At 43.6% G+C, this 27,905-nt stretch overlaps 1 protein-coding gene across 1 annotated transcript in view; it reads left to right on the forward strand.

Moving 5' to 3' along the window:
* Positions 1–27,905, forward strand: part of LOC142571031 (uncharacterized) — a 133,962-nt gene that overhangs the window by 59,264 nt on the left and 46,793 nt on the right. Inside the window, exons 14-24 of the mRNA XM_075679356.1 lie at positions 933–1,142; positions 2,284–2,379; positions 5,402–5,496; positions 6,073–6,175; positions 6,651–6,771; positions 10,330–10,490; positions 14,228–14,299; positions 17,143–17,202; positions 20,326–20,408; positions 24,772–24,987; positions 25,840–25,932. Of these exons, the coding sequence (XP_075535471.1) occupies positions 933–1,142; positions 2,284–2,379; positions 5,402–5,496; positions 6,073–6,175; positions 6,651–6,771; positions 10,330–10,490; positions 14,228–14,299; positions 17,143–17,202; positions 20,326–20,408; positions 24,772–24,987; positions 25,840–25,932 (1,310 nt within the window). The remainder of the gene's footprint in view (positions 1–932; positions 1,143–2,283; positions 2,380–5,401; positions 5,497–6,072; positions 6,176–6,650; positions 6,772–10,329; positions 10,491–14,227; positions 14,300–17,142; positions 17,203–20,325; positions 20,409–24,771; positions 24,988–25,839; positions 25,933–27,905) is intronic.

Genomic DNA, 27,905 nt, shown 5'->3' on the forward strand with positions numbered 1-27,905 from the left:
CAAAAAACCTTATAACACAGGTGCTAATGCAAAATTGCATTTAGTGATTAGTGTGTCTTCTCTTCTCATCTCCTTGTCTTCCTTGGTCTGCATTACCTGCAACAGCAGTCTTGATAAAGAAAGAGGTTTCACAAAAGCAAAAGTAATATGTAATAGGTGAGTAACGTCAACCAACCAGTATTCAGCATGTTTATTGGCTGGTGACACTGTTTCACGGATATGCTGGGCTAGCTTGTGTGAGAAAATGCTAGTCTCATGCTTGGAAAAAGTACCACAATTCCGCTCAGTTAAAATATAGCTTTGAGGAAACCACATAGTAGTATACGGTAAAACATTTAACGAAGTTAGTGGGACTCTATAGAGTTATTTCATTAATTGAAGTCCCCAATGCAAGTGCTATCCCTGCCGCCTTTTCATCACCACTGCAACACTGCTAAGGATATGTTCACTTTATTGTTTTGATTTCCCATGTAATAGACATTATTCTTAGCCAGTCCAGTGGTTACACAGATATTTATTGAGGAGCCATTTCATCTCTATTCATTTTTACTTTGTGTATCTTGGAGGCAAGAATATAATGGGCACCTTGGCATGACCTGAAGGAGGATACATTCTCCCGGGGCCAAAAGAATTGGAAATTCTCACTATTGCCAATAATCCTAATGCAAATAATTTTCTCCGAAACCAATTAAGTTATTTGAACGAAAATTCAAAATCTGCACCTAAAGCAGTACCAGGTTAACCTTGCGACTTTCTATGCTTGAAAACTAACAATACAGGTTTCATTTTGAGCTTTATGTAGCTGCAGCTCTTATTGGGCCCTGATGTTCCCTTACATTGCCTCATTGCATGCAGTGTACAGCCTTGCATTTTGAAGGTGAGGTGTGCACTTACTCCCCCACCCTTGTCTTCTTGCTTCCATATCCTACCAGCAGAGTGCACTGGCTGCCTACCCATATCAGCAGCAGGGCCTCCTGCTGCCACCAGGAGCACACACCTACTCTGCTGCCGTGCCTTCAGCCGCAAGTGTAGCAGCTGACATGCAGCTGCCCTTTCTGCTGTCAGAGACACGCTCACAGAATACAGAAGTCCGACTGAACATTTCCAAGCTAGCCGACAAGGTGGATGAAATCCTCAGAAAGGTGACTACAAGGGCACATTTTCTCTCATAGCTAGAAAAAAAAGCATCATATACTGCTTGAAATTATGCATGTGACCTGTATTGAAATGCAAATTTAACTTCTTAGTCATTACACCTATCGAACACTTGGGATTATCCCAACATATAAGTTAGCTGGCAAAGAAAAAATCTTAAGAATAACAGTATGCCGGCCCACAACCAAGTGTGCTGTTGCACACTGCTTGCTTTGTATTCAAATATGGGATTATGTGGAAATTGCTATGGCACTTCGAAAGCCCATGAAAAAATGAGTGACTGCGATTAGCTTGTAGATTAAATTAGAGTGCGACTGCTTTTTTTTTTTGGGGGGGATTGGGGCCATCCTTCCTGAATCTAGCATCATACATACAAGCACGGGGCCTAGATCATGCACTGACAAATATGTCTGCAAGGTGCACCATTGCGCAGTACAAAAATGGCTGAAAATTCAAGTGGCAAGTCATGTGTTCCTGCTTTCGAGAGCCCCACTTTCCTACAGAAAAGTCATACCGAAGGCACATCTGCGTCGCACTGAATGCCTCTGACATTATCGTTCATGGCACATGACTTCAGTAAATCATTCAGTGTGGCAGTAATTCATTCGGTGATATATCATGTAGCAAAAAAAAAAAGGGAAGAGATAAAAAAAAAGGTGGGGCTCATGTCCTAAATGTGATGCCATTCCTTGACTCTAGTGTGGGAGAACGCAGGAAAGGAATGTCGCTTGCAGACGCTAGGCCAGACAATGAGAGCGAGTGATTTCTATGTTGGCAGTATGTTGGCGCCCTGGCCCGTTCTCTTCTCTAGTGTGTGTCCGTTTATTTGGCGTCCTTATATTTTATAATGAGTTGGCAGTGAAGCTCCCCTCCCGGCAGCATTTCCAGTAGAGCGTAGTGAGGGGTTCTTTAAAATGTTTGTGAGGTTGTTCAGACATCCATTGCTCTTTTGTAATGCTGCGTACTACAGTATTTGCGGCCAAGGTCACATAAGGCTGTAGTGAACTAACCAAATTGCCCTTTCAACTTTTGTTTTAGAAAGCCTAACTTTATAATTTTCTTAGCATTTTCAACTTTTCCTGCTGTAATTGGGTCTTGTTCTTCTTTCAACCAAACCGTGCTCTGCAGCTGGATGCGGCGAAGTCCCAGCTACCTTCAGCTCCACTACTGGGCTCCCACATGGACAGCGATGTACTGCTTTGCAACATCCAGAGGATGGTCCAGGCAAGGCTTACACTCATGCTTTCAGTGTACCCACTAAGGACGGTCGCACATTTTGTTAGCCTCTTGCCGTGCCTTGGACAAATTCGGTTCGTCCACGCTTTTCTGGTAACAGCAGCCAAGGACGAGCTCAGCTCATCACCGGCACTTTGCATTTTCTAGCAATGCCATGGGCGAGCCTGGTTTTGTCTTGCTACTTAGTCATGCTTTTGGTAGACGGCAGCACACATCCCATGGGACAGCACAAGCATAAGCAAATTATTCTTTCCGAGAAGGTAAAACATGTTGGCATCTGGGGTCTTTCAAAATAGCGTTGCCATGTTGGTCAGAATTCAGGATAATAACGTGGAATGGAAGGGTTTAATTTGCTTCCGAAAATTTTAATCCAAAGCTCCTATATCATATTTCGTTTTATGCTCACGTAAGGGGTGTCCTGGGCCTCGAGCAAAATTTTTATTGCTATTGCTACTAGAGGAATGAAATTTGCAGATAAGTAATTATATGTGTTAGTTGCAAATGTGCTGCTAGTTTTTCTATACATAACAAAGAAAATATTTTGAGAATTTTTTCTGTTCCATAGTTTTAGGATGACTGGAAAAAAATGCTTTACTGTAAGCTTAAAGGTACTGTATGTGAATATATTCTTAAATACTCAAGGAGTGCAATAAGCATTCTTTCATGTTTATAGCTCTACTCTATCCAAAGTTAGGGAAGTTTGAAGTTGTTTCTTGACATGAATTCTTTTTTTTAATTCAAGATTTCAAAATGTTTCAGGTTGAAGTAACATGGCATTATAGACTTGCTGCACTCCTTGGAAGCCTAGCTATCTAATAAAGGTATCATACATATCAAAGAAAATAAAGATAAATGTCAATTTTAAAAAGTACTTCAAAGCTCTACTTCCAATAATATCATAATAAGAGCTTGATTACTTAGAGAAAAAATTAAGGGTGCCACTTTTTCCTCAATTTCGCACTGAAACCTCAGTGCCAGCATATCAGTGTGGCATCGCATATTTCATATTTTCTCATACATAGGCAGCACAGGAGCAATTCTTGGAACTTGCCACCAAGTGGTTGGTTCATTTAAAATATGATATAGTCCATCTTGTAATTGAAGAAACAGGCCCGAGCAGACGGCATCAAAATCTATGATGTCGTAGTGAGCTGGTGTAGGCGTCACTAGCACTGTTTCGTTTTTGTCTTTTTGGCCTTGCCAAATGTGCTCTCGAAGTAAGAGTGGCTTTTTCTGGCATTGCATAAGGGTAATTTTACTAATACAGTTCCACTTATTTTTTCTTTAGTGTCCCTTTAAATGCAAATTTCTTAAGAAAACGCAGGTTGAATAATGGCCTATTGTACTTCCTGTGCTGCCAATGACTTACTACCATGCAACTTGAAGCATTTGGCTTGGCTTGGCCACATTACATTGGCTTAGGTAGCTAGTGTCACCCAAAGGGGAGGCTAACGAGACACTTGTGTAAAAAGCTCTTGGCACAAGACTGATTCCTTGATCAAAGCCTCTCCCGAATAAGCACTGTATAGGTTGTATATGGTTTGCCACATGGTTTCAAGTTTGCTTCCCAGAGAGCAGAATTGTGGTGTCATCAAATGTTCAGATCGAGCACCACAGGAGGTTTTACTGAAAATGAGCCCAGTATGCGTTTCACATGAAGTCGTTGATCAGCGTGCTGTTCAAGGATTTTCGTAGCATTCTTCAGTGCATGCATTTACCAGGTAGTTTTTGTATGGAACACTTTTTTCTAAAAGAAACTGTCATGACAACTCCTGCTGTTATTACAGCTAGGCTACGTGGCTAGGTATACATTAGCAGCGAGCAAAAATTCTATAATTTCACTTATTACCTAAAATGTGCGAGCTAACCTATTGATTTTTTGCTGTATCGCACGTGTTGTAATTGTGAAAGTGAAGCCAATGAGTAGTGAAGTTAAGTCTGCTTAGCAGAAATCTTGGGGGACTAGTGCCACTATCGCGATATGTTGCCCTAACATGTGCTACCAAATACATTGGTGTTTCAGTTACCAAATGTGTGCCTCTAACTGTTCAGGACAATCTTAACTGAAACGCTGAGGCATTTCTTTTAGCAGATCTTGGATATGAATATCTCGAAAGTGGCACTAATCTTAGGATTTCTGCTAAGCAGACATGACTTCACTACTCCTCGGCTTCAATTTTGCATTTGTGAAATGTGCCATAAAGTAAATAAGTGAAAAGGTAAATATAGCACATTTCTAGTAATTGATAAAGTTAGTGTCCCAATTTCTCTTGCCATTAATGTCCCCCTAGCCATGTGGCCTATAATAAAGAATGACAGGGGCCTAGATATGATAGTTTCTTCTGAATGTGTTCTGGATGAAAAGAATCTCCTGGGACATTGCTAATGTACTCCAAGCCACGTAGCCTATCTTCTTAAGCAGGGGCCTAACTATGGCAGTTTCTTCTAAAAGAAAGTGGTCCACATAAAAGGAGAAACCTTCTATATTTTAATCTCGTTATGCCTATAAGTGGCATTTGGTGAAGGCTAGAATAGTATCCGCCTCAGCATATGCTGCCCATCATAGCGTGACAAACTTCACTGGCAGTCGGTGGTTTCGTAAGGATGCCTTTTCTAAAGCAAGGGGAAAGGGAAAACATGCCAGCATACGCTTTTCTAATATAATTACAGGCAATGTAACAGACTTGTTGATAGTGCTGCATAGGCATATAAGGCTGAATTTGATTTTTAATATTTTCTTTTACTGCAACAGCAGTTGGAGACACTAAAGAAAAGCACCAAAGCAGTTTAGACTGTTACGATATTATTAAAAAGATCTATTTATGCAAATTTCATGTTAAGAAGTTAATTACGAAAGGAGAAAATAGTCAGGACCTCTCTCTCTCTCTCTCTCTCTCTCTCTCTCTCTCTCTCTCTCTCTCTCTCTCTCTCTCTCTTTGTGCTGAAACCTCAGTACTGCTATGTGATGACATAGATCTGCATTCTTTTTTATTTTTCTTTGACTGTGCAGGACAATGAGAAGCTGAAAAGTGATAACTGCGAGAAAGACCAAAAGATCCAAGGACTTACTGAGAAGATTTGTGACCTGCTACAGAAAAACCAGAGGTGCTTAGTAAACACCACATTTCTTAGCGAGGAGCACATTGTACAGCTGTGCTCGCCACCAAAATATTGCTTTTTGTCTGGCAGTACAGCCTACAAATTTAGATTAGTATAATGCCACATTAACCCCATAACTGCCATGCCAGAGTTTGAAAAAAATTTTTGAAAGTGCAAAATTTTTTAGACCTGCATATGTCGTGGCAATAATTTTTAAATTTATTTATTTAATATGACACCAGCAATGCCTATTGCATCTTTTACTGGTCTTGCTGAAAAAAAAAAATACAGCACGATGTGCAGTTTTACTGGCTACTGTTACAAGATGTTCGGAAATTGTTTTGCAAGATCCCGTGATCCGTAAAATTTTGTGGTTGACTGTACATATTACATACATCTTTATCCGTCTTTCTCCCCCCCCCCCCTGTCATTTATTTTTGCCTTCTTTTTCTAAATAAAGGCATTTGTTGATATTGGTTCCCATGTGTGTCCACTCTATCTACACCTTCTATTTTTTTAATGTTCAACCATATGTTGCCAGAAGAAAGGCCAAACCTCAGAATTTTCACATTGTTGTTGCAGGCTCATGGAGGAGAGTAACAGCATGTTTGAACAGAGGAGTGATGCTATGCACAGTTCTGCAGCCCATTCCCAGGCACGCCTCTTGGCTTTAGAAACTGAAAAGGTAATCTTGTATGGTCGTTTCGTCGCTGCACATTGAGAAGGATTAGTGTTTAAGGTGTGCTGTCCTAGGTTTAACTTTACAGAATCAGTCGAATAATTAGGACGTCCTTGAGATTTGATTTTCGTCATGTCCACTTTCAATATTTCACACATCCTGCCTGCTTTTTCAAGTCCTGTGCCAGAAGGGAAGCTTCCAGCTTTGTTCAGCGAATAATTTGAACTACTTGCTTCTAGAACATTTCTGAAGTTTGTGACACATTTCAACACAACATATGGCATTGTAAAATTATATTCTAGCCTTAAGTGTTGTTTAAGGTTACCTAAAGTGACCAGAGTGCCTTTCTAATTTTGGCTGGCTGCATTGAGGCTGACTTACAAGATGACTTCTCGCTGCTTTGCAGTCACACTTCAGCACAAAACGTTAGGTTTCAGCTGTTCAGTGGCAGTTCACGTTGCCCTGACCCCACTTTGCACAGATGGAGGTGACCGAGCGCTTGACCCAGGCACTCTCTGAGCTGTCTTTGCTAAGAGCTGAGCTGAGCGAAAGGCAGCAGAAGGAGTCCCAGGAACTCGAGGGGCTCCGTAGTGCATCTGAAGGTGAGCTACAGTTATGTTGTCTTGTAGACTAGGGCTTCTGAAACTGGGTTACTGTGAACTATACGAAGGTTCACATCAGCTGCCATGGCCGTGAGTGGTACTGGCTAACACTATCAAAACTAGATCTATTATTCATGCATAAGTTCCCAAGAAAGTGTATGGGATGACAGCCACAGCAATAGCCCAGTGGCGGATCATCACACTAATGCTTAAGATGTGGATTCTGCTCCTATGTATGGCATGTCCTTCTTTCTTTTAAGTCCACTTTAAGTGCCCTTTTCATTATTATATTCTACATAATACATTCTACATTCTACATTCTACACAGGCGTCACAAATTATGCCGCGCAACATTTCACCATGGACACTGTCCCCACTGGAAATCGTGCCATATATACCTGGAATCAGTGCGAAAAAGAAAATGCCTCAGGCAGCGACTTATCAGATAGCCTTAGAATATATGCACAAAGAATACGCAGCCGCAACGCACATTTTCACAGATGGCTCTACAACTCCACATCGTTCATCATGCGGACTTTTTGTACCCTCAACAGGGCAACGATTCTCGTTTCGTCTTGAGCGAGCGACATCATCTACTTCAGCGGAGCTATATGGCATTAAGGAGGCCCTTGTGTATGTACTTCGACAGCAGCCGCCAAGGACATGGGTGATTTTCACAGACTCAAAAGGAGCCCTACAAAGTATCTGGAACAGGCACAAGCGTTGCAATAATCAACCAGCAGCATTTGACATTGCTTATCTTCACCACAGGGCTAAGATTGCTGGGCATTGCATAAAGTTCCAGTGGATACCTGGCCATGCCGGCATTTCGGGAAATGAAAGAGCGGACGAAGCCGCCAGAAATGGACTCCATTACCGCAAGTTCAAAAGAACATATTTTACAAAAGCCGATGCTTCAAACATGGCAAAAAAATATGCCTATCAAGAAAAAGACCGCATCTTGAATCTGCCGCTTCACCAAGATAACTACCTACGTTACATTGACCCAGAAATGAGACCGAAAATTCCACGATCACTTCCTCGACACTTAGAGACATTGTACCATCGTCTTCGACTGAATGTGGCATACACGAACAATTATCTGTATAGCATAGGACTTACCACTAACCCATACTGTGATAACTGTCGCAACTTAGAGACAATTGAGCACATATTACTAGAATGCCCCGCGTACCGCGACGAGAGACAATTTTTTGAGCACCAAATGGACATGATTTGCCACGAACCGTTAACGTTACCGAGCATCTTAGGTCCAATGCCCGGCCCTTCAAACCAGAGACGGGTTTTGGATTTATTGTTCAATTACCTGACAGAAATTGGTCAAATAGGAAAGCTTTAAAAATTGCATCCTTCCTATACAAAAGCTTAAGTTTACCCGCCATGTCACCTGTAAATATTAGTATCAGGTCCACTCGGACATTTCATATTTACTTTTATCCTTTTTTTCTCGAACTCTTTTCTGGAATCTTTTAATCCCATTCCCCATCCCTATACAGAGTAGCATGTCAGCAGTTATATACGCGCCGGCAAAATTCTCTGTTTTTCCAATAAAGAGCCCTCTCTCTCTCTTTCTCTCTCTACATTTCAATTAATAAAGAACAGTTAATTTCACATATGCTTCCCCTGGCTTCATTATCTATTGTCTTCATGTGGCTTTAATTAAAAAGAAGTAGAGCCCCTCAGTTACCCTTAAGTTTCTCACTCGAGTACACAGGAACAATTCAGGGTTTGGCAAGCAGCAAAATCGGGGGCACACATGCACCTACGCCCTCTTACTGGCTCAGGATCTCTCTAAAATTTTGTAGCTCTTTGAATGTGCCGCTTGCCCTCTTTTTTGCACTGCATGCGTGTGAGCGTGCATTGTCAGCCCTGAGCTGACCAAATATTAACTGACCAAATTTTTTTTCCCAGGAATAGTTCGCTTTAGAGTTAAATTTGTTCTTATTCGTGATTCAGACCATACAAAAGGGCTTATTTTAATAAACAAGCATTAAGTTTAGAATTTCAGACTTGGGAATAGTCCAGTTCCAAGACATTGGAACTGCTTGATATTCCGAATTTGAAGTGTTTGTTAGCAGTCTTTTATCCAGTGACTAACTGCCATTCAGTGAATACTTTCGTCATACTCGAAGTTGGAAGAATTATTGCTGTAATCATGTCCACAATGATAAACAGCATGCTGCAAGTTCAAAACTGTAGTGTGCGCTCTACGCGTAGCTGGCGGATTATCTTAGTAGGCGAACACAGGGCAGGAAATGGCATCCAGCACTAATAAAGGGGTAGTGGTGTGCAACTCAAGATCAAATAAGTTGCTGCCAATCTCTAGAAACACGTGGCCATACCGGAATCACAGTGCCATGCACATGCAATGCATGCAAAAGTAAACACTGCAGAGCTTGACATGAAATCAAACTTGTTTCTTTCGCCTCGTGAAGGATAGGAAGAAGCATGAGATAAAAAAAAACTTTGCACTGCCAAGTAGATGGCAGCACTTCCTAAACACCACCTGGGATCAGTTCAGTGGGACATTTCATTTCACTTCATTGATTACTATCTTAAGTGCCCATGGGAATCGCATGAGGGGGAAGGGGCACACAGGCAAATTTTCAGAGCATTAGTGAAATCAGGTGTCGCGCGAACTTGCAGTGGGCCTCCCGATTTGAGAACCCATGACAGGCAGCAAACAATGGTGAACCAAACAGTGAAGAGGTGCTGCTCTTTATTGTCGGCGCCGACCGCGGTTGACCAGTGCTGCGCTAACGACCATGCGAAGCAGTGCCGAGTCACGTGATGCATGGTCACCGCTTTTGTCTGTCATGCAGATTGGCTTTAACAAGCTGACAATAACCCACAGGAACCACCTGCCATAAAGATGTGAAAATCACTTTGTTTTCTGGAAGAAAACCAGAAAGCAAAATTTTCTAACCAATAGAAGATTGACATTGAGCACAGTATAGCGCACTATTGAACTGTAAATCTCATTTGGTATTCAGGACAACATAAATTCACTATTTCTTCAGCTTCAGAGGGAAAGAAGCAGTTGATTCTATTCAACAGACATTATATTGGTAAAACATGTTTTCCAGATCTTTGTATATGAATGGAGTTGTCAGTGCTGGCATACTGGTAATTTGGTACCAAACCTCCTCTCGTGGTAAGAGTGGATTTCTTGGTATTGTAAAAGAGTAATTCACTATAACTGTTCAACTTGCTTTTCTCTTTAGTGTCCCTTTAAGGACGCCCAAGGGGTGAAAATTAATTTGAAGACCTCCACTAGGGCGTGTTCTTTATAGCTCTAGGGGTGGCGTGGGTATGGTGCATCTCAGCACTGACATGGTATTTCACTGATTCAATTTCGTTAAAGTGTAGATGTACCAGCCAGCCAAACACTGCTCTGACTTGTTAACCGCATGTAGTTGGCAGCTTGCATACAGGCACTGAGAGAGTGCTCGTTGAGATATTTTGAAGCGTTCTGCATACGTTGTCATTTTTCACTACACCAAAATCAAATTGTTGTTTAAACTTTCCCAACTGCAGGTAAAGAAGGCACTTTGAAGTCATTGGAGGACAGACTGATGAAGGAAGCGGAGCAACAGAGAAAACAGTTTGAAGAAGCAATAGAAACTTATGAGAAGAAGTTGGCAGCTTGCAATGAAATGCATGTCACAAAGGATTCTGCGGCCGAGAATCTTAAGCAGGTTCGTTTTAGGGAGGGATGCATGTTTGCCTACTTTGTAGTCATTTGGGTCGGGAACCACCTTACACATTTGAAACCTCACAAATAAATATCTCTCTGATGCAAAAAATTTGTGAATAACTTATTTTTACAATCTTTCTACATTATAGCATTTGTTAGTCATATTTTGCCAGAGTATGGCATCCTAGAAAACATTCACCAAGGTGGAGGCAGAATCTTTACTGCGGTACTTGTTGTAGAAGGCTGTTCTTCCTGGTGCTTTTTGAAGTACAGTCACTACAAGCTGCGCAGTCTGTGCTGTTAGTCACGGGGGTCTTTTTTTAAGTAGTTTGCCGTAAAAACCTTATTTGCAGTCAGTTTGTGGATGGATGGAATACCTTTACTATTGGTTTTGCCGGTAGGTCAGTAACAAGCCACTCAACATGCTTCTGACGTTACTGGCGATGTTTTTTGTCCTCTCACCTCTTCGGCTCTTTGAGGCTCGAATTTTTTCGTCCATTTTTTGTTGCAGTTTTCAGTAGTAGGAAATGATAGAAAAGTCATGAATACAGCAAAAATTTATTGCTAGCAATGTTTTCTGTCACAATCCTTTGCTTGCATAAACAGTGTACACATAGATAGCTCTGCATTAAGAGATAAAGAAATATGTCTAGCAAAATTTTTAGCTATGAATTTGTTGTCCCAAAAACATATTCCATCACAAGGAGAAATGAGTCAGAAGAAGATACTTGACCATATGAGCGAGCGCTTGGAGCTAAACAAGTCCACTAGTGCACGCTGATGAGCAGAAGTGCAATTTCAAATGACTTTGGCTGGCTCCATAAAGGTGGCAACGCCTCTAACAACCAGTGGTGTCAAATACTTGCAAAATATGAAACGTAACGTTGGCGCTGTACATGTATGGCAAAAACCCTCAGAGTTAAACAGCCAGCTGAACTTTCATCATTAGTTCGTATAATGTTGATTGTTATCTGAGAGTGAGCCTGACTGTGGTAAGGTGCATCCATCAAACTTGATTCGTCCCTCTTGTAATTTGTACACTGAGAATGGATGATAGTTCGTGCTGCCTCATTTTTATTTATCAGTGCGAGAATGCTTACCCCCACCTCTCGAAAAAAATATTCGTGTACACCTAGGTGACTAACCACAGTTGGAAGGACTGTCAGAGGGTCGGCTTGGTAAATTCCAGACCAAAAAATTTACTGAGGCTTCCTGTGAACGGCAACTAAGATAATGAATTTCAAATGACATTGTTAATGAAGTAAAGATTATCAGAGAACAGCCTCAAATCAAACTGAGCTCTTCAACAATATAAAGATTTTGGAAGCAAGTCTCTTCAATCCTTGCTGTATACTTGCGGACGACATTCTGGGGCAGTGAAAGGAAAGCTACATGTGCTTCTTCCACATGTGTCACAGTGCCAAGTGTACCAGAAGTGTTTGACAGTGCTTATGGTTTCTTGGAACAGATACTGAATTCAGCGTAGCTTCCACGTGCAACGTTCTTGCATTTTTCCCATTGCTGAAGCTAAAAGCTGAACAGTAAGCCAAATGTAACCCTTGCTGGTGTATTATGTCTTATTTTGCTGTTGTAAGTCATGCGTTTGTACTCTGTTCCCCAGCTTAAACTAGTGAGGATGAGAACATGGGACTTCTTTCTAGAGTGCTCTTACTTGCTTTGCTTCCGTAGCTTTCCCATGATTGCCACAGAAAGTTTGCGCAAGTATAGAACTCGACTAACGAAGAAAAGCTCTGCTTTTTTTGCATTTTGGTGGAGGAACAGAAAGAATCATGTATACATGCCTCGGTAGCCCAGTTACTACGGTGTTGCACTGATGAGCATGAGGTTGCAGGTTTGATCCCGGCAGTGATGGCCACAATTTAGATGGGGCAAAAGGCAGGAACACCTGTTTACTTTGATTTAAGTGCACATTAAAGAGCCTCAGGTAATTAGAATTAATCTGCAGTCCCCCACTACTCTGTGCCTCGTAATCGAATTGTGGTTTTGGCACTTAATATCCTACAAATATTGAATATTAAGTTAACTTTGGTGAAAAAGCATCATCAGAGGCTTCAACAGTAAAAGCTTAACATATTGCTGGAATGTTGTCACTGATGATGAAGCCTGGTTTTTCATGTTAGGCCCAGAAAAGAATAGATTGCTTCCAGTGCCATACAGGCAGGCCCTATGTATGAAATCGGCCATCGCTGATGTTCACAATTTTCTTCATTAAGGATGGCCACCAATGTGGCAGCCATTTCGGCCAAGGGAGGCCCAATAACAACATCTGACAGTCACGCTGAGAGATCCTTCAGGAAGATTTTTCAAGCAGCTATTGGCAGGTCATTCTAGGGCAAAACCTCCGCTACCCACACTCTGGAATCGGCGGTTCCCAAGTAGCGGCGTGCCTGGCGTGCACGCAATGTGCAGAGTAAATACTGACAGGGAAGAACAAACTCTCTTAAGGTGCAGCCACTTCTATTGGCTGCACCTTAGTAAGGCTGTAGTATGACACAACACTGGAGAATGCAGATTTCACAAGTTGGCCATAAATAGTGCTACCTGTGGTCTTCTTTCAAGTATCTCAACATCCTAGAGCTTCACAATATTTAGCTGTTCCTTAAGATCAAGGTTGGCCTACAAGAAGAGAGTTCTGAGCTCTGCGAGGACTTGGCAAGGGCAGTGTGAATGAAGAGCTGGCCCAGTTAAAGGAAGGTGCTAGGAATAATAATGGAAGAGTTGATGCACTGGTTCTGAAAGGGCATTAAATCCCCACTTGCAATGATCTGCAAATAAGGTCTCCAAAACTAGCTGCCATGGTGGCTTAGTGGCTATGGCGTTGCACTGCTGAGCACAAGGTTGCATGTTCGTTTCCCAGCCGCAATGGCCGCATCTCGATGGGCGTGGAATGCAAAAATGCTCGTGTACATTGGTTTGGGCACACATTAAGCAACCCCAGGTTATCAACATTAATCTAGTCTCCCACTGTGGCATGCCTCATAATCAGAATGTGGTGTTGGCATGTAAAGCTCCCAGAGTTAAATTTTTAATTTGTCTCTGAACAAGTAGTAACATTGGCTGTAACCATCGGTATTCCTCTCATTTTTCAGGTTGATATGTAAAATAACTTTTGCCTACGTGGCTGTGCCAAGATATGGTGTGCAGGAATAAGGCTGCATTGTACGCTTGTGTTAGAGGCAATGGTAGTTGCCTATTTTTTTTAGGTTGTTTTGCTGTTGTGCTGCATTCTAAACTTGTGAAATGGTTGTGTGTAAGTAAGTTCTCTCTCTCTCTCTCTCTCTCTCTCTCTCTCTCTCTCTCTGTGTGTGTGTGTGCGTGCGTGCATGTGTGTGTGTGTGTGTGTGTGTGTGATTTTTTTTTTAGCCACTTGAATTGGTGATGAGCCAAGCTCTTTGACATAGCAATGCTAGGCTAAGCTTAGCATATTTTTCAAGTATGTGTTTGGTACATGAAGTCTGTGAACAGAGGCTGAAGCCTTAGTGGCTGTGTGGTGGATAGTCTCAAGTCAGTTTGCACGAATCATAGGCTGGTGGTAAAATAAAAATATTGCATTGTGTGAAGTAGTTTGTCAGAATGGTGAATGCCAAATAGATTGTCAAAATTAATTCGAATGGCTGACTTATACAGAGCATTGACTTGCATCATGATGAGCATCGTTTGAAATATTTTTGCAGTTTGTTCTAACAGGTGTGCTTGTCTCGTTGTTTCTCATGGCAGAGCCTTGCTTCATGTAATAAAGAGTGCAGCGAACTTCAGACTCAAATTCATCAGCTTAAGAGTAAACACAAGGTTCGTCCACACTTCTTTCTCTTTTTTGCTACGCTGGCTTGTCATTGTTCATGTTGATGGTTTTGTAAGGTGGTGTGAAATTCTAAATTTCATATAAGACTTGAGTGTTTTAATATAAGGAATTACACTTATTAGAGTCTCGTGAGAGAAATATTGATATCCTAATGATTCTGCTGCAGGAGAGCCACAGTTGTGCCGAGGCACTAGTTCCTGAGCAAACACAAAAGCATATTACAAGTTGTGCTTTCAGCTTTTACTTTTTCAAAATTTGGTTTACTTTTTCCTAGTTTTTATTTCTACCCAGAGATTTCGTATGTGTGCATATGTTTCGTATGTGCGCATATGTGTGTGCACATTGTCCAATGAGTATCTGGTTCACATCGAGCTTACCGCTGTTTCTCTATATATACCTGGTTCGCTAAATTCTTCTGATGCTGACTCGTGCAGTATCACTTCCATTCCTTCACTTCAACACCATGTATTCAAACGAGTACAAAGTTTTCGAGAAGCAGTCTATAGCAAGGGCACAACACCGTGCAGTTTTGTCACTATGTAGTGAGTGCATTTGGTATTCAAGTCTAAGCAGAATAAGACTTTATTCGTGACAATATGTGGATACCGAGCACCAACGAATGCTGCAGAAAAAAGTGCCTAAGTAGATAAAACCCTGTTTTATGATCAGTCAACTTGCCCAGTTCATCTACCACAGTGGCCGCAGCATGAGGGCTGCAAGACCAAGGTACAGTGAACTAGAATAGATACTCTGTAAGAGTCCACCTAGTCGACTGTCCATTTCAGCTGCCACTAATTGGCTGGAGCTGTACGAGCTGTAAGGTTTGGAGTCGGGCATGAACCATGTGGTAGCTGGCCCATGCCATCATCCAACTTATCCACGCTGAGGACTTTGTTGAAGGGAGAGTCTGGGCTCTTCGTCGGGAACTAGGAGTACAGGATTTAATTACTATATTTACATTGAAACAGGAGACTCATTTCAGCAGCCTAGCATGACTGCAAAAAGGAGCACGAAAGACGAAGCACACAGCGCACGAGCACAAAGCTCCAAGCACACCGCTTGTCGAGCACACAGCTGCTTAAAAACACTCTGTCCTCCCTAGATCCCTAGGTGAGGGAAAACTGCTGTCCAACCTTCGTCCAATCGGGCCGACCACAGTCGTTGGAGGCGTAGTCAATCCGTCTTTGAAGGGGAGTGCTCACACACTCACATACGCACTTTGGATTCCCAGAACCCACCGAGTGAGCGGGTCCTCGTAGCCAGGTTGTCATGCTTGACCCCAGCCGGCGCCTCTTAATTCCAGTGCTGACTTCTTCGGTAGCCGCCACGAGTGTCAGCAGACTGTGACGAATCCTTGGGCCTGAGGAAAAATGCACCACAAAACACCCTTTTCTGAGAAGCTCTCTTGCTGTAAATAGACCATGAAGGCGACGACGAATCAACTAACAATACTCGGACCGCCGAAAGGCTAGCCTGGCCAACGCCGCTGGGCTGTACGAGGAGACACATGGTTAATTAACTTTGCCGTGGTCTCCAGTTCTCTGAAGGAAGTGCACAGTCGATTAACGTTGCCGGCGTCGCCGGTTCCCTGAAGGACGCCACCCCCGCGGGTTTATCGAAACAACTGCAGCGGGCTGAGATACGTTTGCAGAGCAGTACCCCTACAGGCCGATCGTAACAGAGTGAACAGGAGACAGGCTGGGGGTACTTTTATCATTTCTGTGCTGCTTATACCCGGGTCACACAGACAAGCTTAACCATGGTTAAGTAGAATGTGGTTATCGGTGACCATTATTGTTGCTAGATACATGGCTGACATAAGGCTGACATAACCACAGTCAGTCCTCTAACCATGACTAGCATGAACTGATTGTTGCAATCTCTGTTTGCCCTTGCAAAGTGACATTTAAGCAAGATGGCAGACCTCATGGCTGCAGGCTTGTGCACTGCAGCAGCATCAGAAGAAAAAAAAAGAAGGAAGGAAAAAGCTACTCGAGCACAAGAAAAATAAACATGCCTAAGTGGCAATTCTGAGTACCTTGAGGCACGGGAAACTCTGCAATTTGACTGTTAACATGCAGAAACAATGCATACTGCAGCGCAGCAGCACAGAGTATAATGGAATAATGGATTGTTTTGGCTCTTCTGCTTGCTTTGGTGACTACGTTGATGACTGCAGTCAAATTAGTCATTTCAATTTGAATTTCACTAAGGCATAAAATATTACTTACCAACAGACTTGAGTATCAAAACAGTAAATATATATTTTACCACTGCCCATATATGCATGCAAGTAATTGTTTTATTATTATTTTTAATATTATTATAAGCTGCAATCTTTGCGCAAGGAATTTAACTCTTGTAATGACCGCGTGGTCACGCTGGTTCCTTTGACTGAGCCCATGTAATGACAGAAAACTGCATTCACATTAACAGAATCTTGTTTTCAGCTGGTTGGTTGTTAATGTCGAAGGAGAACAAGCGAGTCAAGACTACGAGGACAGGAACACAGAGACAGGATGTACGTTAATCTGCACTTCCTTTCTCTGTGTTCCTGCTTGTGTTGTTTCGCACCGCTTGTTCCCCTTCAACATAACCACAGTTCACCATGTAAACAGTAGTTAAGCATAATCGTGGTTATACCTGTCCATGTGACGGGGGCATTGGATGTTCCATCTGTCTTCTGTTCACATTTACCTGAATGTATGGAATGTCACTGTGTAACTTACATTTTTCCATCCAATCTCTTGCTCTTTATCTCCTATTCGATGCCAGGTTTTCTTATATATATATTTTCTCTCTGTTTCACTTTGTTTCTGCATACATACAGGAAGAAATTGATTCACTTGAATCGAGGATTTCCCAGCTGATTGGCGAAGCAGAATCAACGGCAAGTATTCCCAGAATTTCATTTTCATCTTTTAAAAGATGCAACAGTGATTGAGTGTGCGCCCAGGACAACAGAGAAGTTGAGAAGTCTTTTACGTTCGGTGACTGCAGGAACCAGGTCTGGTCCTATTGTACTGCTCCAGTCAGGAGTGCACATTTGTGCACCGACATTTATGCATTGATATAGCCGGCACAAAGAATGCAGACAAGTACAAAAACAGGCGCAATTGCCATAATGAGGTTTGTTGGTGTCTGCTTTTGTTTGGCTATGTACCATGGCATCTAAGTACCAACTCACCCAACAAGCTTTGCTAGGCGTCTGTGTGTACATGCAGCTGTGAGTGATCACTTTCAAGGAAAATTCTTGTGTTGTCAATTCTGCCGTGCACGTCTGAACAGATTAATGTGATCAAGCAACCACAAGCTTTCATTTAGAGGGTCTCCCTTAACTCTTTCATATTCCACCTTATTCACTTGGCTTGGTAATTTACTGGCTATAAAACACTTAACAGTATCTAGTCATCTGTATTATGGCACACATTGAGCGCAGTGTGTTCACGAAACAGCTTCTGTGTGTACATTAAGCTTTCATCAATGCGTACCATGGAAGCTACTTTCAGTATGTGTATGGCTCTTGTGAGATAGTTTTCCTCTGATGAAAATTTTCTTGCTGGCACCACCTTTGCATGCACAGTGGCGAGAGAGTTCCCCTAGCAGTAAGCTCGATCAGAGTAAGCTCTTTCTAAGCGAACTCTGTGTTCAGAGCTCTCCAAACTGCTGTAGCAGTTTGGAGAGCTAGTCCAGTCCATCTGAATGCTTCAAATTTTGCTTCTTAAACTGCAAAGTTAACCATGTATGCAGTCAATACCTTTAAAATTTAAGGACATGGTCAAAATGTGGAGAATGAGACAGTAGAGCACAGTTCTGGGGTGCCATCTGGTAGGTAGAAATCTGAACACTTTCGGGACTCTTTGCAACACCTTAGCTCTAACAGCATCCAAACAAATAGCTAATTTAATAATGACATTGCGGATACTTTTTCCTCCACCCTAGACTAGGCGGAGGTCATTTTACCATTTATTTCTTGTTATCACGATGGAGAGCAGTAGCAAGAGCAAATTCATATTGAAGCGGGTGGCCTAGGTGCTGCCACCTTGTTATGTAACTGCGGTAACTAGTGGAAGCTACCATGCGGACTTTCAGGCGACAAGCTGATACGTATAACAGGCCGACACGTTTATCGCAAACTCACTTTATTACTACGCTGCATCACCGTTCCCCCACGCTCCTAGTGCTGTCCATCCGCACACACCATACCACACACACACACACCGTGCCACCCACGTTTTCCTTCACCTCTCGCCGTCGCACTTGCACCACCTGGTGCTCTCTCTGGCAGCTACAGTCAACCATGCGCGCCGCCTCCTATAACCGCACCTTGCCTTGCCTAACTTGGAACTCTCAGTCCGCTTATGCCGCCACTCTCTCCTCACAACTCTTCCCCCCTCAAAACATGAGGTAGTAATGGAAAAGAGAAGCTGTGGTTCATGGTAGAGCACCTGCTGGTCTGTGTGGGCAATAGCTCGATATCCCATAATAGGGTCACTCAAAACAGTCATCATCACCTAAACACTTGACCACGAGATAAGAATACACGAGGGTTGGCCCCTCCCACGTGTAGCTGTGTGTGGCTTAGCCATGTCTGGGAAAAGGGGATCTTGGGGGTTGAGCTGATGCCGGGTGTTCGGACCTTTAAGGCCCCTTGGCGGAGGCACCTCTTTGTCCTGTGCTTCACATAGACGGCACCCCCGGACTGAGCCACCCAGGGGAAATCTGTGGTTGCCGTTTTCTGTCCTCTCCACTCTTCGTCTTTCTAACTTTTAATCTTTCCTGTATTCATTTCTTTTTACTTCCGATCTTCTCGGCAGCAAGGGTTAACCTTGTATGGAACAACCAACCTTTGTTGTACATATTTGGTTATAGCGGAAACGTACACTTGACGTCTGCAGGACTTGTTTCTTACTAAGACCTCCGGCGTCCCCTTCTTGGGCTTCATGGTGGGTGGCTGCCATTACTGCCAAACACTGAACATTTCCTATGGGTAGTTCATTCCTAACACTCCCTGATCACCCTCAAAAACGAGGGCACACCGAAGTATTTCAATTTTTTGGCCAACACACTGACAATTTCCTCCGCTATCAAGTCATTCACTCCGAGAAATCAGAAAAGACAACAAGAATGATCTCACCTTTCCTCGTTTCCGAATGTCTAACTCAGACTATTGGCCCATGCTATAAGACTAGCAAGTGGTAACCTCCTCTTAGAACTTCATGACAAAAAGCAGTATTAAAAACTAAGTAACCTTGTGTCTATTGGGGACGCCCCAGTTTCAGTGACCCCACACCGCACCATGAACACCATCCGTGGTGTGATTTCCGGTGATGATGGACCTGACCAAGGCTGAACCAAGGCTATGAATGGAAGGAACAAAATGTAATCAATCAACTTAAAACGAATTAGAATGAGGCGCGATGGGAAAGAAATCAGCACCAAGCACCTAATTCTCACATTTGGTTCTAATGTACTGCCAGAAACATTCGAAGCAGGTTACATTAAGATCCAAGTAAGGCAGTACATCCCTAACCATTTCCGTTGCTTCAAATGCCAAAGATTCAGCTACAGTTCACAAAACTGCCGAGGCCGACTGACCTGTGCTAAGTGCAGTGCACACGAACATCCCACTGTATCTTGCAATAACACTCTTTACTGTGTAAACTGCGATGGGGAGCACACTGCATACTCGTGGTGCTGTCCATCCTGGAAAAGAAAGAAATCGTAGCAATAAACGTAAAAGAGAACCTCTCATTCAAGGAAGCACAGAGGCAGGTGTCCTACCTGCTAAAGAACAGCTTTGCCGAAGTGACGCGTCAGGGGTGGTGACACAACGGCTTCCGGTGGCTGTCTGGCCAACATGCAGTGCGCCGGTGGTGACTCCATCTGCCCCCCCCCCCTGGTGGCTACAGCTAGCGCTGTTCTGCCACCCCAGCAAAAAGGACGATCGAACTCCGGGTCGGTGGCCTCGAAGGTCTCGTCTAACGTCTCGAGGCCCTTACATCAAACACAGCGCTTGGAAGAGCGCGTCTCCGGCGCCTCGCAAGAGGCAATGGATACAACCAGCCAGACAGCGCCGCCACTGCCTAAGGAGTGGTGAGACTCTCGCGATCGCTCCAGAAAAGACAAACATCACGTCACGGCGCCTGGAAAGGGCCCATGAGCTAATTTTCGTCTCTTAAACACAAAGCACAAAACACATTTAGCATAAGGAGACATAAATACTAAAATGGAATGTGAAGACGACTTCTTCATAACCTCAATGATATTAGAGGACTCCTACACAAACATAATCCAAAGTTGTTGTGTGTTCAAGAGATACATCTGAAACCTACAAACACATTCTTCATAATTATACCATCTTCCGAAAAGAATGTGACGAGGCTAATGCCTTTGGCGGTGTAGCAATAGTTGCCGACAAGTCTGCAGCTTGTTAACACGACACCCTTCAGACGCCCCTTGAGGCACTGTCAGTTCAGGCAATACTTTTTAATAAACTGGTCACTGTATGTTCTGTATACATACCCCCAAACTATCGTCTCTCAAAAACTGATTTTTATAATCTCGTTGATCAGCTTCCAGAACCCTACATACTTGTGGGTGATTTTAACGCCCACAACACGTGGGGAGACTCGCAATGTGACCCAAGAGGTCGACTTATAGAACACTTTAACTCTGGTGCGTGCCTCATCAATAAGAAGGAACCAACATATTGCAACCTTTATCATAACTCATATTCATCAATAGACCTTTCAATTGGATCTGCCTCTCTATTCCCTGATTTACAATGGCATGTAATCAAAAACCCATTTGGAAGTGACCACTTCCCAGTAGCACATAACTCCCCTCTCCATGTCCCTCGCTGGAAACTAGCCGAAACTAATTGGAAATGTTTTAAGGAATCCACGTGCATATCATGAGATTTCATAAGTAATTTTAGTGTAGATCATACCGTATCATATTTTACCGCTCTTTTGTCATTGACGCAGCAGAAAAGTTCATCCCTCAAACAAAAGGTCGTTTATGTGGAAGACGAGCTCTCTGGTGGAACGATGACTGCAGACAAGCTCGAAAAAAGCAAAACAAAGCATAGGGCATTTTGTGCCGATAGCCAACTGCAGAAAACCTTGTTCAGTTGAAGCAATCTAACTCGCAGGATAGGCACACGCGACAACAGGCTAGGAGAGCAAGCTGGGAGAAGTTTCTTTCAGGAATCAATTCGTATACCCAGGAAACAAAAGTGTGGAATGAGCTCAGAAGACTAAAGGGGCAGGAACTACATCCACTGCCCTTGGTAAATAATCAAGGAAACAGGTTAGAAGACCAGGCAGACGCTCTTGGAATACATTTTGAGTATGTATCTAGCTCTGCGCACTATACACAGACATTCCTTAAACACAAGGAAATAGAAGAACGCAAGAGACTGGACTGCAAATGCATAGGAAACGATTTATATAACCGTCCATTCAACATTGCTGAGCTTAGAGCAGCATTGAATGCCTGTAAAAGCTCTGCACCAGGAGCAGACAGGATCATGTATGACAAGATCAAGAACATGCACACGGACACACAAATTACATTGCTCGCTCTTTTTAATAACATTTGGGCAGCTAGATATCTTCCGGTGGCATGGGAAGAAGCTATCATTTTCGCAGTCTTGAAACGGTAAATACCCATCCTTGGTAACAAGCTACCATCCGATAGCGCTTACAAGCTGCCTATGTAAACTTTTCGAAAAAATGATAAATCAGTCTTTTGCATTTCCTAGAATCAAAGAACATGCTTTATCCCTACCAATGGAGCTTTTGAGAAGGCAGGTCCACAACTGATCATCTTGTGCGCATTGAGGCAAACATCCGCAATGCATTTGCCCATAAACAATATTTTTTGGCAGTTTTTCTAGATATGGAAAAGGCCTAGATGCCACATGGCGCTACGGCATTATCAGAGATATTGGAAATGGGTACTCATGGCAACATGCTTAACATAATAGAAAGCTATCTCTCACACTGTACTTTCCGTGTTAGAGTTGGTAATGCTCTGTCTAAGTCGTTTATACAGGAAACTGGGTACTGCGGGGTGGCACACTTAGCTATACCCTTTTTATTGTTAAAATGAATTCTTTATGTTCGTGTATTCCACAAAGTATATTTTATTAAGCATATGTCGATGATGTACAGATTGGTTTTAAATTGTGTAACATCGCAGTCTACGAGTAACACATTCAACATGGGCAAATCTGAACTGCTTCAAGCGGAATCTGCAGAAGAGTTCCTATGTCCTCTTTACAAGGAAGAGGGGCCTCGTCTTAGAGTCTAGCTTCCAGCTCAATGGTCAGCGCTTACCTTTGAACACGCAGCACAAGTTTCTTGGTGTCATACTTGACTTTGAACTCACATTCATTCCACATCTAAAGTATCTGAAAGCAAAATGTTTGAAAACAATGAACATTCTTAAAATTCTGGTGCACACGACATGGGGCAATGACAGGGGCTGCTTAAAACCTGTACAGGAGCCTCGTACTGTCACGTCTGGATTATGGTTCCGTGGTGTATCAAACTGCCGCTCTAAGTGCATTAAAAATTTTGGATCCCGTTCACCATTTAGGTATTTGCCTGGCCACAGGTGCCTTCAGAACAAGTCCTATACAGAGTTTATATGTAGAATCCACTGAGTGGTCACTCCACCTGCAAAGAACATTTATAAGCTTCACATACTTCCTTAAAGTGCAGTCTAATCCTGAACACCCCTTTTATAAAACCATTAGTGATTTGACGTCTGCCACACTACTTCAAAACCGATCCTCAATGAGAAAAACCTTTCTCACTACACGTGAGGAAGATGAGCAAGGAAATGAACGTGTCACTATACATGTGCATCTACTGATTGTTCCAGCAAGGCAGTTGCCACCATGGCTGTGGCAACTGACGGAATGTAGGATGTTCTTTGTCGAAGTTACAAAGCATGCTCCAGAAATGCACATCCGTATGCACTTTCTGGAAATTCAGTCGAAGTACTCCTGTTGTCCAGAATTTTATACCGACGTATCAGTCACCTAATGGCATATCCTACATGGCAGTCGGGCCATCCTTCTCAGAATGCAATATTCTGCACACAGAAATGAGCATCTTTATGGCAGAGGCTTATGCATTAGTCTCAGCTGCAAAACACATGAATGCGTTAAATCTACAAAGAGCTGTCATATTTACAGACTCTCTAAGCGTAGTAAGAGCTTTAGTGTCTTTATGGAAATATAAAGATCCAGTAATCGGGGATCTCTACTCATGTCTGTGTACTGTGTGCATTCAACAACATATCATAGTATGTTGGGCGCCAGGCCACAGAGGCGTAGTGGGCAATGTGCTTACAAACTTGCTGCATGCATAACAACAAGAGCCTGTAACACCACCACAGCTATCCCTCCTGCAGATTTGAAGCCTTTCTTGCACAGAATGCTGAAAAACTTTTGACAATCCATTTTGGACCGTGAAACCTCTAATAAACTTCATTTAATTAAGCCGCACATACGAAATTGGCCTTCAGTAACAAACTTACGACAGACTGATGTTCTGTCTATCATATTGACCGCAAAAAAGACGGGGACAGAGGGAGAGAACACATAAACAGCACGGGCGGTAACTTTCAACTGTTTTATTCATGGCAGCCCGTGGGCATATATAGGCAAAAAGAACCAACTAGGCCAAAGTGGAGTTCTTCTGATGTTCTGTCAACTGAGAATAAGACACTCCCTTCTGTGGTAGGTCTGGTGAGAGACTGACCATCCTCCATGTCTTGGTGGAGTGTCGGGAATCAGAAGCTGAATGAAAAAAGCACTTTCCTCTAGCGTACCGATGCTACATTCCCCTTCATCCGGTAATGTTTCTTGGAGCTGAACCAATTTTTGATCATGAATCAGTTTTTAATTTTTTACAAGATGTTGATTTATTACACTTTATAAGCCCACAATATTCATAGCACATCCTCTGACGAGAGGTTGACGCTGTGATAGTAGTGATCTGTATGGCACATGCCTCCAGGCAGTAGTGCTATCTTTAGCAACGTATTTTAGAACATCACCTCTTAATGCTCATAGTTTCTCCATAGCATATGTCATGTATCATTGTCTAGTTTTATTAATATATTTATGCAGTTTCCAATGAATGTTATTTAGGCCTCTGTACAGCCATGTTTCATCCACGTCTTGGTGATCATTATTCATTTACCAATGGCAGTCTTTATCATAGCCTTGGCACTCTTTGGCCACTTCTGGCCCTTGCGCCAATAAATTCCAATCATCACCATCAACCATACGATAAGGTCCAGGTTGCCGCTGTGCCAACTTGGCTGAGACACAGTTGGCAGCATCTCTCAAGGTGTGACTAAGAGCACAAGGTCACCGTCGTTAATGGTTGTTGGCTGCCAGGGACTGCCGTAATGGACTTTTGTGCTTGCCAAGCAGCTCTTTGGTGTTTCTGAGCATAGTTGAGGGCCTCTTCAAGGCACTGGTGGAGTTCTGCAGCAAAGGCATGGTGTGCTGCTGCCAGAGGCTCTCTATCTTTCCTTGTCACCAGCGGGTTCCCATGAGGTGCAGAGAGCTCTTCGGCGTAACACAGCAAGGCTGGAGTATATTCAGTGACTGTGCTCTCTGCAGTACGCATGGCAAGGGTGATCTCAGGTATGTGCTGGTCCCTGTCCTTGTGGTTGGAGCAGTATGCTCATAGGCACTGCTTAATCGTGCCATTGTGGAGCTCGACCATTTGTCCTGCCAGTCAGTATGGCACAGTGTGACGGTCCTTGATGCCCCAATGTCTTGGGAGATTGTGCCATAAAGTGCTCACAAAGGGCTTCCCATTGTCACTTGCGATGGTCACAGGTGTGCCATGGCAACAGAAAACTGCAACCATACACTCAAAGATTTTCGTATGTGTTACCACTCGCAGAGGGCAAAGCTCTGAAAACTTAGTGAATTTGTCAATAACCACCAGCAAGTATTTGTGGCCACGATGTATACATGACAACGGCAGATAATATCGACACTAAGCTCTTCCATGGGAGTTGTGGCCCACTGACTGTTCATGAGGCCATCAGGCTTTTCACGTCGAGCTTTTGTGCACTGACAGACAGCGCAGCACTGCACATGCTTCATTTCGGCCCTGATGCCCAGCCAAACGAACCGTACTGAGGCACATCTCATGGTTTTGAAAAATCTCGCATGGCCTGCAGTGAGGTGGTTTTGTGCTACCTTCAGTACCAGGTGTCAGAGGTGATCAGGTAGCCATTTTACTGTCTTGTTGGCTCTTTGCTGAACCAACAGTCTGCTTGGCTCCAGTTCTGTTATGTCTGCCAGATCGTGAAGAAAGCGGTGATCAGGGTTCAAGCTTGGGAGCCCAGTCCCTTAGACTTGGTCTTTAGTTTTGAGAAACTGCCGTCAAGAGCCTGTTCTTGGATTTGCTGTCCTGTGTCACCTAAGAGTGCGACATCCTCTTCCAAGGCTAGTGCTACTTCCTCAAACATAATTTTTCTTCAGGTTCCGGAGCAGCAATGGAAAACAGTGTCTCATGCAGACTGTCACTTTGGTGGTCTTCACACTGGAGAGGGGCTCTGCTCAAGGCATCTGCAGGTATATTTGCCAGTCCCCATCTGTGCTTGATTCAGCGATGGAGCCCTGCAGTCATAGGACCCAACACTTGACCCTGAGTGAAGCTTGGTCATTGCTAAATATCCATGACAAGGATGAGTGGTCACAGTGCATCTCAAACCTGGCAAATTCGAGATAGGCCCTGAACTTGTCCACTGTCCACACTACTGCAAGGCACTCCCACTCCTGGACACTGTACTGGCTTTCGGCCTCTGTAAGAACTCTGTTAATGAAGGAAGCAGGCTGCAGTCCATCAGGGCCAGCCTGCAGTAGCACAGCTGCAATGCCGACACCGCTTGCATCAGTTTCAACCTCGAAGGGTCAATTTAGATCTTGAAGGCCCACAACTGCATCCTGAACTAAGGATTACTTGAATGCAGAAAGAGCCTGCGCTTGACTCTCTGCCCACTGCCATGACTAATTCTTCTTCAAAAGGTCTGTGAGTGGATGCGCTGTCAGTGAGAAGTATAGGTTGAAGTTCCTATAATAGCTAGCAAGAACCAGGAAGGCTTGCAACTGCTTAAGTGTGCTGAGTCTTGGGTAATCTAGTATTGCATGCACCTTTTCTTCATCTGGTCTGCACTACCAAGTTGAGATGTGTCCTAAGAACTTAAGGTACTTATGGCACACTTGTATTTTGTCCAGGTTAATCTTAAGGCCAGCACCTTGAGTATGTTGCAGTATTTCTCTAACCTGCTCAACGTGACTGTCAAGCGTCTCCAAGTAGACTAGAACATCTAGAAATGCCAGAGCAAAGTACTTTGGTGATTGATTCCTTGTAGCACATGTTCCATCAAGGTTTGAAACGTTGCTGTGCCACCTGCCACCCCAAAGGGCATCATGACGAGTTCAAACGTACCCTGATGGCAGATGAAGGCCGTTTTCATAATGTCGGCATCACAAAGAGGAATCTGAAAAGACCCTTGGGAGAGATCGAAGCTTGACAACCACTGAGCTCGACAGAGCTGTGCTAGCAGCCAGTCGTTCGAGGTATTGAGTAGGCAGGTAACTTGGTTCATGCATTCAGCGGTCGGTAGCCTACACCAAGCTGGTAGCCTCCCGACTTCTTTGCGATGAGCACTGAGGCGCCAGTCCAAGGGCTGCTGCTTTGCCTTACAATACTGCACTAGGAGCTCATGTATGCAGCCTTCAATTATTTTCTGCTTCTTAGCAGTCACTGGACGAAGCTTGCATCTCACAGGCGTACTATCCCTCGTCTTTGCAGTGCCAAATGAGGGCGGTACACCCAGGAATTGTAGTGAACAAAGGGCTGAAGTCGTCAAGCACTTGCTTCATGCTTGGTTGTAGTTTTGTTGCTACTTTGCGGGGCTTGCCCTCTTCGGTTGGAATGCTACTTCCTATGTCAAGAGCTGCAAAAACTTCTTCGACTAGGGTGTGCAAGTGGTAAGACTCTCCATCTTCCTCTATTGTGAGCACTGTGGCTGGACCCTTGTCGCGCTTAGTGAATGGCACAGTGCACTGCGGGTCGGTGCCAATAGTCCATCCGCCTAGTGCTTCGTTTGTAGAGATGCCTATGGCACTCAAAAAGTCGCTGCCGAGAACAGTGTCCCGGCATAGGTCTGGCACACACAGGAAGTACTGGTTGCGGCTGCTCGTAGCCCACTGGATCTTGCACTTTAGGGATGTGGTAGACTGGGACCAACCTGTTGCCAGGTGAAGCTCACGCACCTGTGTCCTGAGCTTGGTGCCTGTCTCCTCTGCTACCTTTGCTCTTGGCATTCAAAGTAAGCTCATGCTTGAGCCTGTATCCAGTAGGGCTTGGAATGTAGTATTCTCGATCCGCACCTCAAGGAGGGGCTCCTTCCTGCTGGCTGAAACTGCTACCTGCAGCGCAGTCACGTAGGTGCTGGGGTGTCACCTACCACCTCTCATTTCCCGGACAGTGATCGGAAATCCTAACTCCATTGCATTTGTAGCAGCGGGATGGGCCAGTA

The sequence above is a fragment of the Dermacentor variabilis genome, chromosome 1 (assembly GCF_050947875.1).
Source record: "Dermacentor variabilis isolate Ectoservices chromosome 1, ASM5094787v1, whole genome shotgun sequence".
NCBI classification, from domain to species: domain Eukaryota; kingdom Metazoa; phylum Arthropoda; class Arachnida; order Ixodida; family Ixodidae; genus Dermacentor; species Dermacentor variabilis.